Raw genomic sequence first — 12,634 nt, 5'->3', positions numbered from 1 at the left:
TCCAGATTTATTGAGGGTGATAGAAATATTGTTTTCTTTCATATAGTTACTAAGACCTGTGAAAAACACCCTTGAACCCCACAAGCAATAACTAATGCAAATGAATCAATTAATCAAGAGTTCAAGATGTTAAGTCATCATTTTTCTTAAAACATGCATCATTCGGTATTCATGGAATTCACTGCGGAATAAATACAACATCTCAAATATCTCAGATACATCCAGAATCTCAACAACAAGTCTCAAATCTCATAAATACATGAGTAATAAAGTCTCAACATAATCCCAAAGATAAATAAACATAGAATCCCAACAATCCTAATCAAAGCCTATATTATACTCCATGCAAAAGAAAAATGAGGAATGCGCTACGCAAGCCTCGAGTAATCACGTCTCCACGAACATCCTCAAGCCTGCACGTCTAAACTATTTTTACAAATGATGAGGAGGTCAACAAAACGACCATTGGGGGGTTAGATAATATTCACATAAAAAGATAGGGTTAATTAAGTTTTTAATCCTTATAAATATTAACAGTTTTGTTTTTAGTCCCTATAAAATAAAATCACACTTTTTTAGTCCCTGTGACATTTTCCTTAAGCAATTTAAGGACAAAAAATGTTGATGGAAATTTTTTATAGGGACTAAAAATGCTAATGGAAAAAATTTATAGGGACTAAAAATGCTGATGGAAAAATTTATAAGAACTAAAAAGTGTGATTTTATTTTATAGGGACTAAAAACAAAATTCTGAATATTTACAGGGACCATTTACTTAATTAACCCAAATAGATATAAGTACAAATATAGCATTCTATGATTCAAATTTCACATACATACATGCTCATCATTCCTAGAATACTAACATCATATGAATATAATCTTCAATCCAATCATAACATATTAAGCATAATTCGTTATCCAAAGCAAGTAAACATTCTCTTAATCATATCATTAATAAATCATTAAAACATTCTCATAATTATATATTCATTTCAACGACAATTAACAACTTCAAACAAAATTCACATACATTAAAATTCTGAATATTTACAGGGACCATTTACTTAATTAACCCAAATAGATATAAGTACAAATATAGCATTCTATGATTCAAATTTCACATACATACATGCTCATCATTCCTAGAATACTAACATCATATGAATATAATCTTCAATCCAATCATAACATATTAAGCATAATTCGTTATCCAAAGCAAGTAAACATTCTCTTAATCATATCATTAATAAATCATTAAAACATTCTCATAATTATATATTCATTTCAACGACAATTAACAACTTCAAGTTGACATATCATCAAAATAATGTCATTCACTTCTTAACATAACAAAACTCATAACAAATATTACCATTTCAATTAGATATATTGGCACATAATTCATTGTCCCATTTCACCTCATCAAATAATATATCATCACCTTTCACATCAACAAATACACATGTTCATACAATGTTCTCACATAATTATTTAAAACAAACACAATCATCATCTAAAGAACATGAACAAGAAAATTATCATCATCAAAGAAATCATCAAGTTAAGTATATAAGATTCACACTTTATCATTGTCACCAAAATAAATCATCAACAAATAAAATCACCAAGATGTTATCACCATCATCACAAGTGTACAAGTATCACCAAATAACAAACATAAATCATGCACACATCTCCCCACATATTCATGTAATCACATAATTCACATCATCAAGCATGAGGCATTTAACATAGACTCGTATGCATGTAATGTTCTAGACGCATCTTTACATGCATGTGGTACCATTTTGGATTCTGGAGATAATATTACCGTGTGATCCACTAACATAATCCCCACCAATCATGTGCTTCACGAAAAGACTCAACATGACTATGAATGCATGGACTTTCATGTAAAGACTCGATAATGCATAATTCACAACTTTCTATATTATATAATTTCCACCATCATATAATATCTTCACCAAAACCCACCATTTGCATCATCAAGTATTTACATCCATACATCAACAAGTCATCATCACCAAAAATCATCATCAAATATTCACTACAACAAGGAAGTAAAATCTCATCTATTAACAATTATTGCATTTAATCAATTACTCCAAGTTAATCCACTTTTTTCATGAATATATTTCATCATCAAAACAATCACCAAACATCATCTAAACAGTAGCGAACAATCAATTACAAGTTAACTTAGCACAAACCATCATTTGTCAAAGTCCATATATTTTTCTAACATTTGATCTCAATTGACCCAAAATCGTTGTGCAAACATCATCAACAGATAACACAAGTATAATGAACAATTAAAACACATTAAATATGGATTCATATCATCAATCAATTCAAGTTTTCATAATCATGGAAATTTTTCACAAAAACTCCAAAACTTCAAAATTCAAACCAATCTTTACAACCGACACAAACAATTCATAAGCCATCAATATTCAAACATACTCAATGATTCAACAAGTAATTTAAAACATGTTTGAGCAGTAATCATCAACAATTTCATATTTTTCATACAATTAAGCCAAATTCTCAAAACAACTTATTTCAAATCACCAAACTTGAGTTTGAACACATAAACAAGTTAATTTCATAATTTTCATCATACTCATAATTATCACTTAATTTCAAGCATGAAAATTAACACACATAATCATCAATTGCATAAATTAAGCAAATCAACAAAACAAACATGACCCAAATGTTAGAAAAATGATTATACCTTATTATGAGAATCAAACCTATCCCCCCTTACCTCAATCCCTCAAAAGTTTAAGCTAGAGCTTCAATCTCTTCTTCTTCCTCTTCTAAGATCTTTTTCTTCTTTCTCTTCTCTCTATAGCCACCTTTTGGTAAAACTTATAAAATGAATGTGTAACCCTAATTTCTTACTAGAGTTATCCTTATATAGTATCACAAATTCTGCTCTTTACCCAACAGAAATTTCTCGCTCCCAACTAAAAAGACTGAAATCCCCCTGCGTGAGTTAACTCACGCTAGTGTAAATCTCAACGTGAACTTACGTTGGTTATAGGTCTCCGTGAGTTTACTCACGTAAACTACTGATATAGCAGCAGACATCATTTAATGCAATGCAACCAAGTCATTAATGACCTGTAAACTTGACACACTCATAATTGAACCGAAAGACGCCAGTTTAACAACATAATCACATAATCGCAGGGAAACGATCCAAATTACACAAATTTATCGTTTATCACACAATCACATAATAACACATAAACGATTCAAACATCCAAATTACACAAATTCATCGTTAGTGGCGCATAATCACTTAATCACACTTAATGACACATAAGCAATCCAAATTACACCAATTTGTCCTTAAATTTCCAAAACACATAATTTCACATAAATGGTAAAAATTACACAAATTCATTAAAATTCAACAATACGGACACAAATTCGAACACATTACACTATTACATGTTAATAAATATTACACTTCAACGGATCGGACATAAAGACGTAAAGTGTTATTTTCAACCATCACACTAAACATGTAAGCAACGTTGCTATCATCTTTGACAGGTTGCGGAAAATACACGGTCTTCCAAAAGTCCTCTTCCTTATCCTCCACCAAGTCCACGCCTGGCACATTTACTACTACATCAGATATTCTTTGATTTACATCAATATGGATAAAGTATCCGTCAAGCTGTGCCTTCAACTCGTCCAACTTGTCAGTGGGGATTATAAAGAACCTAACCCTATTTTTCACGGCATCATAAAGGACATGAACTTCAATTGGATCTTGTGCATCTTCAGACATGTTTCACTTCACAAAATATAATGAAAAACAAATGAGAGAAAAAAGATAAAATAAATAGTTGAATAATTGGAGACCAAAAAATGCGAGCAGTAATTGGTGTGATGTAATCGGCCACCAAAAAAAATGCACTTCATATATTTATATAATATATATAATATTAGTTACATATTGACCACAAATATCCAAATTACATATCCGACCACCAAAAAATACGTCAGTGTAATACCACACAAAAAATAGGACGAACACCGACCAAAAAGTGTCATAACCTATCTAACTAGACTAATGATAGTGCATAATCAATGTCTTCATCCATGACTTCAAAATCTTGTTTTGGTTTGTCCGGAGTCGGAATGTCACAAATAATAGGATTGTGCTCATTTGTTGGTTTCTTTGGCGGCTTCGGCTCCTTAGACATGAGGTCATTGAAGGCGGCTTGGCTATCCGTAAAAGCAAAATGTCATTTCTCCGCCTAACCAATCTTTTTGTTCATACACTCCGTACAAGGCGGTGGTAACGGACAATCTTCTTTCAACAAAACAAGAAGAAAGTTGCCTTGAATTAAGCAAAGACACATGTTGTTGGAATTTGGGTTAAGTGGTGGAGCACCTTGGATTGGGAAATATGTCTCACATATACCTTTTTTGGGCAAAGTCAATTGAACAATGACTTTATTGTAGCAAGAAGCAATAATGTAACCCATATCCGGAGTTGTCAACCACTTATCTACTTGTTGGAGGGTGTAACCATCCAAGATAACTTTAAAACGCTTCTCGGTACCAAATATCGGCAAATAGTCACTCTTATGATTTTTCAACTCATTAATAAGTGCATGACGAACCAATACTTGATTTTCCTCATCCATTCTCAAATGCCTAGCTATGACCTGGAATCCACAATTACCATCCCCTTTAACATTCACAATGTCTTCAATGTAAGGTCTCATGATCATTGAAATAAGTGAAATGTATGGTATATTCAAATAAGGTTTTGGTTTTGAAGTAGGCGTCGAAGCTTGTGAGTAGGAGTAAGTGCCAAGACGTGCACATTTACTCTTTGGAACCTTACTCTTGGGTTGTGAGCATTGATTATTGAATAAAAAAATAACAAGGAAAAAATAAATAAATAACTTGTGCAACAAGCTAAGAAAGGAAAAAAAAAGTGGCACAACAATTCACAAAATGGACTTCACTTTTGCGTGACTTAAGCCACGCCAGTGTTAATTGCCTACGTGAGTTAAGTCACACAACCTAGACAACTGCCTGAGTTAACTCAAGCTAAGCCATATCGTCTACCTCAAAAAAATGACGAACCAAGCAGAAAAACCAGCAAAAACGAATGACTTTTGATGATTCATTACTTGTTCTTTGATGCTTGATGAGCGTAGAAACTTGCTTTCTGACGATTTGCAATGATTTGAAATAAAGATTTTGACCCCAAAAATCGCACTTTTTGGGTTTTTTGAGGTGGAGGAAAAGAAAATGGAGCTTGGAAATATGAACTGCTGGATTTTAAACAAATACAATAATCATCATGAGTTAACTCACGCAACGTGATTTAACTCGCGTAGGGGCAATTTGGTCTTTTCAGTTGGGAGCGAGCAATTTGTGTTGGGTAAAGAGCAGAATTCTAGTGTCAGTAAAAGGTGAGGTTTCCCCAATCTTAATGAGCCTAGTAACTTTTCTCCACTCATTAAAATGTGACTAGTCTATTACTTCAATAAAACCCACCCACGCTTGTCAAATGATCCAAATGCCCTTAGTCCTAAAATGACCAAAATACACTTCTCGTCTAAAAATCCAGTAATCCTGAATCAAACACACAAACAATTAAACACATATAATAAATAAATAAATAAATAATCCTAGCGAAATACGGGGTGATACACATCTTACTCGCCTTCCATCTTTTGAAGAAATCAAAAGTGCAGTGTTTGATCTTAGTGGGGACTCAACTATTGGCCCAAATGGATTTCCTGGGCATTAAAGACATCTAGAGAGAATCATGATTCTCTAGGAAAGCATGGAAAGGTGAAAGCATGACAAAACATAGGATTTTAAAAGGAAAAGTCAAAGGCGGTCTGCTAAACACAATTTGGTCCGCTAAACTCTCTTTTGTGTTGGGAGCGGATGTACATATCTAGGAATTTATGTAGTACTCTTAATTTGGCTGGTTGTATATGATTTATTTTTTCAAAATAATTTTAGTTTAAATTTGTTCTTAATGCTTTGCCGACGATGAAGTGTTCTGCAATTGAGATTTAATCAGACCCTAATAAGACTAACTATCTAAGGGGGCCCGTTTTAAATTATGTATAAGTGTTATCGCCCGAGAGATCGCGGGTAGGTCTATATTCATGTATAACTTTTCAGGTTTATGCCAGAGAAACAATCAAATATTTTGTCATCGTGCTTAGAAAGAGTCTTACTGTTGGCCTGCATATCCTTATGGGAATTATCAACTGAAGAAAGGGACTCATGCAACTTCTTCGTCTCAACGATCTCAGCAGACAAGTCGTACTTAGCCTTTTGAGCCTCAGACCCACAAGTCGTACTTAGCCTTTTGAGCCTCAGACCCACAAGTCTTAAGCTATACTTCAACTGCTTCACCTCACCTTCCTCTCCTCAATAACTCTTGACTAGTCAAGAATGTCCATATCCCAGCAGCCATCATGGAACAAATAGTAAGAATTTTGTGCAAGTGGATCGGCAACGGCTCCCTTAGGGTGTGTTTGATGGTCAGGATAGGGAGACAGGATATGATACATTAATCATATTCTGCTTAAATCTCATGTTTGATGCACCAAATGGATATGATCGATAAAATAAACCATTTTCCTATCCTATCCTGACTTTCCTTTATAATTTCTATCCTGAGTATAGGCTGGGTTAGAAATTATCCGATTAGAAGATCATTCCTTATTTATTATCATGATATTCTGCCATTTTTAAAATATTGTCATTTTTAAAATAATGATAGCATGTATTTTCTATTATAATTAATAAGATTCCATTTTTATAATATTTAATTAATTATGAGAGCAATTTTTTCATTTAATTATAATGATATCATATTTGTTATCAAACACATGATATGATTAATGTTTATCATGTCCTTATCATATCCTATCTCTATCCAACTTTATATCATATTCTGTCTCTATCCTATCCTGACCATCAAACGGACCCTTAAAGTCCTTGCCTGTCCGCGAAGCTTTTGCAGCAAACACATGCGAAAGACGGTAAGGATTTATCATTTACGGGACCATGTTATGTGCATAGAGCAATGCTATATTTCTAGAAAAATAACATCAAGAATTCTTCAAGAATAAAGAATAGCCAATCACAATGCACTATTTGCCACAATTCAAGGAGGTGTGGCTGAAAAATAGGAAGTGGACAAATAAATCATCCAATTAAAATTTGCCAACTATTTCTTGAAAAATTCTTGAAGCTTTTTTTCTTGAAAAGTAGCATTTTCCATGTGCATAAGGACGGGGATTGTCGTTTAAAGTGAAAATAAATCTACCTGGGGCCGGACTTTTTGTTTCATCACTATCTTTTACAATCCCTTCCATCTCCAACGAGCAGAACGGGGCGATTAAGTCTTCATTTTGACCATCCGACAAAAAGGAAACTCGACGCCGTCTAACGTGGACCAGCATCACTCAACGGTAGCAAAGTAATCCTTATAGTTGATACTGCTGATCACTATGAATTGTTGGGTGCATGCTAGCATACCACCATATATTTACATAATGAAATATGCTAATTAGAATCAAGTCTGAATTTTAAGCAAATGTGTCATTGGTGGCATGAAGTTATATGTTTCGAGAGTTTAAAGGTTTGACCCTTGCAAATGCAAAGTTTCAGGCCCCCGGGGGGGACCCCTCTTAACACAGCTAACGATGTTTGAATCAAACCTATGACTTGTTTCTTCAAGATTAATGTTGATGTCGCAGTTGCTAATAAAACATAATGCTGCCAATAAGAGATCAAATTGAGAGGCAGTGAAGTATCATTTTCGGCTGCAAAAGTACGTTAGCTAGAAGATATATTGGCGTGTGTGTTTTAGATTCTCTTAATTAGACCCGAACTTTATGCTTACACACTGCAACTTACTCCATTCGTAATGATGGTATATAGAAGTTATAAGTCCTTGTTTTATAATTGATTGTAAGTGAGTGTTAAAAGAAAGTACACGTCTAATTTATTGAATAATTTACATGTCAAATTAATTGAATATTTGACTTTACAAAATTCATTATAGTTGGAACTAGGTTTGAGATAAAATGATTTATATTTAAATACATGACGAAAAATCACAGTCACATTTATGTGTTTATATATTGAATAATTGAATAAATAAATAATATATCAAAGAAATATAATTAGAATGGTGTATACTATTTTACATCAACGTTATATATATTAAGTAATTTCAACGTATTTAACTACAATGTTCACGATAAATTATAAGAGAAAACATTTTAAAATTATTTCAATAAACACAAAAAAAATTATTAATGTTATTTCAAATTATTTTTTAGCTTTTTCTTAAAAATTTATAAATTTGTTGTAAGTGCTTTTTAAAAAACAACTGGAATAAATCTGTCGTTTGGTAGAGAATGAACAATTCAACTTAAATAAAGTCGCCGTAAAAACTTCGTACCAATTTAAAGATAATTTAAATAAAAAAAAAATATTTCGATTTGGAGACGGGCTGACGGGACCATATAGAAATTGCCATAGTATATACACATTGTTTCTTTGACCAGTATTTATTTCCTATATAATGATATGATATGATCAAGTCAATATATTCAGTGTGAACTGTCTCTACTGAAATTTGTCTCATTAATATCGAATCTTATTACTATCCTCTTTCATTATGCCAAAATCTTAAATAGTACAAATCTTTACTACCCAATTTTTAATTTGTAGAGTGTACCTGTGGTGTGCATTAATGCTAGAATAAAGTCAGAATGTTCCAATACTCTGGAAATCAAATTATTTATGAACTAAAGTTGTGGCTATGCAAAAGTACATCAGCTGGCTAGAAGAATATTGCGTGTTTCAAAGTTTTGTAAACCTGTCTATATATAGATTCAACTTGATCTCGTTATATATACTTGGATTTATATTATTTTAGTATCTACAAATATTATCAAATCAAAATTCTTAGTTAAGTGATGAACTAATTTTCGTTTTATGAAAGTTGTAATTACATATATTATCTGAGTTTGGCTTCTTCAATATATAAATACATATAGTTTCCCATGGCCGTGTATATGGCACGTCCACATTTATGCGCATGAATTACTAAATTAATATAGATATTTTTTATTTGAGGAGGAATTAATATACACATTTCTATGTGCATGCTGTTTAACCATTATGAGTTGAAACATGAAAACGAATTTTCAATCGAAATTTGAGAAAAAGTATTTAATGGTCTCTCAGCAAGAATAACAAGTGAATAAACTGTAACTGGCTAAACAACAAAGTATATAACAAGTGAATAAACCTACAAAATATTTATAAAGTCAAATTTTATCTCCTTAATACTTTGTAGTAATAGAAAATGTAAAAAAATATATTTTATTTTATAAAAAATTAAGCAAAAAAGAGATGAAAATTGTTTAAATTATAGATAAATGGTAGAATTATTTGGTCACAGAAATTTGATAAATAATTTTAGTGCACAATTAAGGAATGATTTAAATAAAATAAAAAGTTATTTTTCCTAAACAATCATGTATATAACATGCATTGGAGTGGACCAGAGTAGCTAGAGATGTTCTGGCGAGAATGTTTGTGCTAGGAAGAACCAATTGCAGCCGAGAAAAGATTATGTTAGTGGAGGAAATTGTTCTTCGGTGCGATGGGTGTGGGGGACGAAACCTGGAAAACATGTTCTCACATGCGCCTAGGGCATGTGGTGTGCTCCCTGTGCATTGAAAAAGTGCAAGGCAAAAACATTTTTTTTTCTGCTAAAGCCCGCGTTTTCAATTTAAACTCAGGTGGAAACTCTCCCTAAATACCGTTTTTCTCATTAATAATTTCTCATTTAGAAATGGAGCAGTTCAACAGGAAGGCGATTCTAGGAACTTCGGGAGGAGTTTTTCAATCTTCTCCTTATTTTTCTAGGGTACGTTTTTATCTTTTAGTAATTTGTCTTTTGTTACCATGTGTAACTAAATCTTATTAGGTTATGGTTTTAAAATGAACCTCAATTTTTTTTGTTGGATAATTATTTAATTTAATGTAGTTTATTTATTTATTTATTTATTTATTTATTTATTTTTTGTTCGTTGTTATGGTTCATTAGGTTAGATTTATTTGTACTGTAGTGCAACCCTAGTTTAGTCACTTAGGATGTGACATGGCCTAATGTTGATGCTTATATCTTGTTATTTATATCTGTCTATCTAGGAAGTACTTAGGTTAGAAATTAGACGAAAGATACCGAAAGTGCGTAGACCCTAGCAGGTAAGTTTTTATGAGGTGACATTACTAATATTGAGTAAAATCTGTTTAACCTAGGATGTAACTAGTTAATTCTTAATTGAGGAAACAAGTACTATAAGATCTAAATGGAACCTGGTAGAACCATTCTCCTAACCCTTGGTAAGGTAGACGTTGATAGGGTTGTCCGTTTGTAGAACTACCGAGAGGAAGAGTGTGCTATGAGATACCTAAGGTTCATAGATGGAAAACCCTTTAGTAACATTGGCCTTCATTGCCTTTGGAAATTTAGGAATGCCAATTTAAGTCTATGTTTTAATTACCTTTGAGGGAGTAAGACCCTCACACTAATAATCCTTACGAAGGTGGTGGATCCTATACGATTAATAACCCTATAATGTAGCGCGCGTATAACCTTAGTGTGAACCAGCTGTGCAACTCAACATTGGAGGGATAGACCTAAATTAACTGAGATAGTAGACCCGCGGGTAAAGATCATCGTGCAATCAATATGTGCATCTTAAAGAATCGACTAGGTTAGAACTTCCCAACGGCCTCATCACTTGTATAATCTACTTAAGATAAATAAATGTGACATGAATGTTATTTAATTCCAACAAATAAATAAGGGGGTTCGAAGAATCCTAACCGCTACTTACTTTTATGTCAACAAAATAGGTAATTTGCTCTGTTGCAAACAGATAAATATTGCAATCTCTATCCTTCAACGCTCTTATTCAATTTTGTTAAACCAAATAAGTAACGTGAATTGTTTGGACGAAACGACAATCCATGTAGATACAATACTCTACTTACATTTTATTAATTGGTAAACGATTTGATACACTTGGCTAATCCGACCATCATAATTCTAAATGTTTTGATTGATTTTGTGTGTAAAGTTGTTTTGGACTGTGAACCCACCATCATTAAACTCTTAAAAATAACACTTTTGTGTTGTTCAGTTTGTAATATTGTAGCATCATATATACAAACACAAAGTGACTATGCATCAGTGATATGCTTCAAAATTTCTGATAAATAAAAAAAAGAAAACACAATGTACAAAGCAACATGTTATGTATGTCAATACCATTCTTCTACTTTCTTTATGCCACTAATTAATATTTTGTTTAAATGTCCTTTTGTCCCTGTAATTTTACAAAATTTGCGATTTTGACCCTCCAAAAAAATAGCACATTTGGTCCATATCTTTACCCTTTTGCAAAAGGCCAATTTTAATCAAGTGAACACTGACTTATGTGTCATGTGTGTAATTTTTTATTTTAAAATAAAAGAAAATTTCAGTTCATCGTTTTAAAAAAGATAAAAAAAAACCTTTTGAATCTTTTAATTTAAAAATTATATTTTTTTTAAAGGTGATAAGTTGGAACTTTTTATCTTATAAAATAAAAAAATTACGCACGTGGTGTGCCACAATAGCGTTTACCAAGTTAAAATCGGTGCTTTGCAAAACGGGTAAAGATGGAGGTTGAAAAGTGCTATTTTTTTAGGGGACTAAAATCGCAACTTTTGTAAAGTTAGGGGTCAAAAGTGCATTTAAGTTGTAATGTTTTTTGCTTCCCACTCACCAATGAATTTGTAGTTTTTTTTGAATGTTTGATTGGCCTTATTTTGTTAAAACAATACGTTTGGACAAGATGTGGTACAAGATGTTCTAGCATGTAGTACGACATCTTGACTCATGGTGGTGTACCATATTTCTCATACTTTGGAGTAATAGTTTTTGCGTATATACTAGAATCTTTAGTTAAATTATTTGTTCTCCAAGAAACGTGTGTTTCTAGATGGTTCACATGCCGTCACTTTTGGTAATTCTTACGCCTCAAGATTGGAAACTATTTCAAGAAAGATTTGATATGAAATTATGTTATGTTTTGGACAACTAAAGTGTTTTAGGTCATTGAAGAAAAAGCCCATGCATAACAATGACTCTATAAGAAATACTCAACCCTAATAACAAGTATCGAAGCCGTCATTGAAGATGAGAGTTTTAGGGTTTTGTTGTTTTGAGTTTTTGTGTTTTGTATACCTCTCTATGTTCCGCCATTCATTATCAAAGTCGTAGAGATGGGTTGTTTTAGTTGAGTTGTGATTTGTCTTTGTACACCACTCTAGTGCATCTAGCAAGAGTTGGTTTGTGTATTAGAGTTGTTCTCCCACTTTATTGTAACCGTGATTGTGTCAATCACTATGGTGGGAGAGAGAGAGAAAGTGAGAGGGGTTTCTCATATTTAAGGAGAGTCCTAGATAGAGATACATGGGTAGTATTAGGTGAAGAAGGCATTGAACAAGGTTTGTTCATATAGGACTA

At 32.5% G+C, this 12,634-nt stretch overlaps 2 protein-coding genes across 2 annotated transcripts; both read right to left on the bottom strand.

Moving 5' to 3' along the window:
• Positions 1–3,499: 3,499 nt before the first annotated feature.
• LOC146904701 (uncharacterized) lies at positions 3,500–3,832 on the bottom strand. Its single transcript, XM_085728347.1, has one exon. It carries the CDS (start codon positions 3,830–3,832, stop codon positions 3,500–3,502), a length of 333 nt encoding a protein of 110 aa, XP_085584473.1.
• Positions 3,833–4,304: 472 nt separating this feature from the next.
• LOC146904700 (uncharacterized) lies at positions 4,305–4,778 on the bottom strand. The gene has a single exon (XM_085728346.1). It carries the CDS (start codon positions 4,776–4,778, stop codon positions 4,305–4,307), a length of 474 nt encoding a protein of 157 aa, XP_085584472.1.
• Positions 4,779–12,634: the final 7,856 nt, after the last annotated feature.

Source organism: Medicago sativa, chromosome 7, assembly GCF_051527215.1.
Source record: "Medicago sativa cultivar Bolivia chromosome 7, Bolivia_mono, whole genome shotgun sequence".
Classification (NCBI taxonomy): Eukaryota; Viridiplantae; Streptophyta; class Magnoliopsida; order Fabales; family Fabaceae; genus Medicago; species Medicago sativa.
This window is presented reverse-complemented; position numbering and strand designations above follow the sequence as displayed.

Bases quoted from the DNA above. Each gene is read 5' to 3' on its own strand.
- LOC146904700 (XM_085728346.1), bottom strand. From the start codon at position 4,778: ATGAGACCTTACATTGAAGACATTGTGAATGTTAAAGGGGATGGTAAT.
- LOC146904701 (XM_085728347.1), bottom strand. From the start codon at position 3,832: ATGTCTGAAGATGCACAAGATCCAATTGAAGTTCATGTCCTTTATGAT.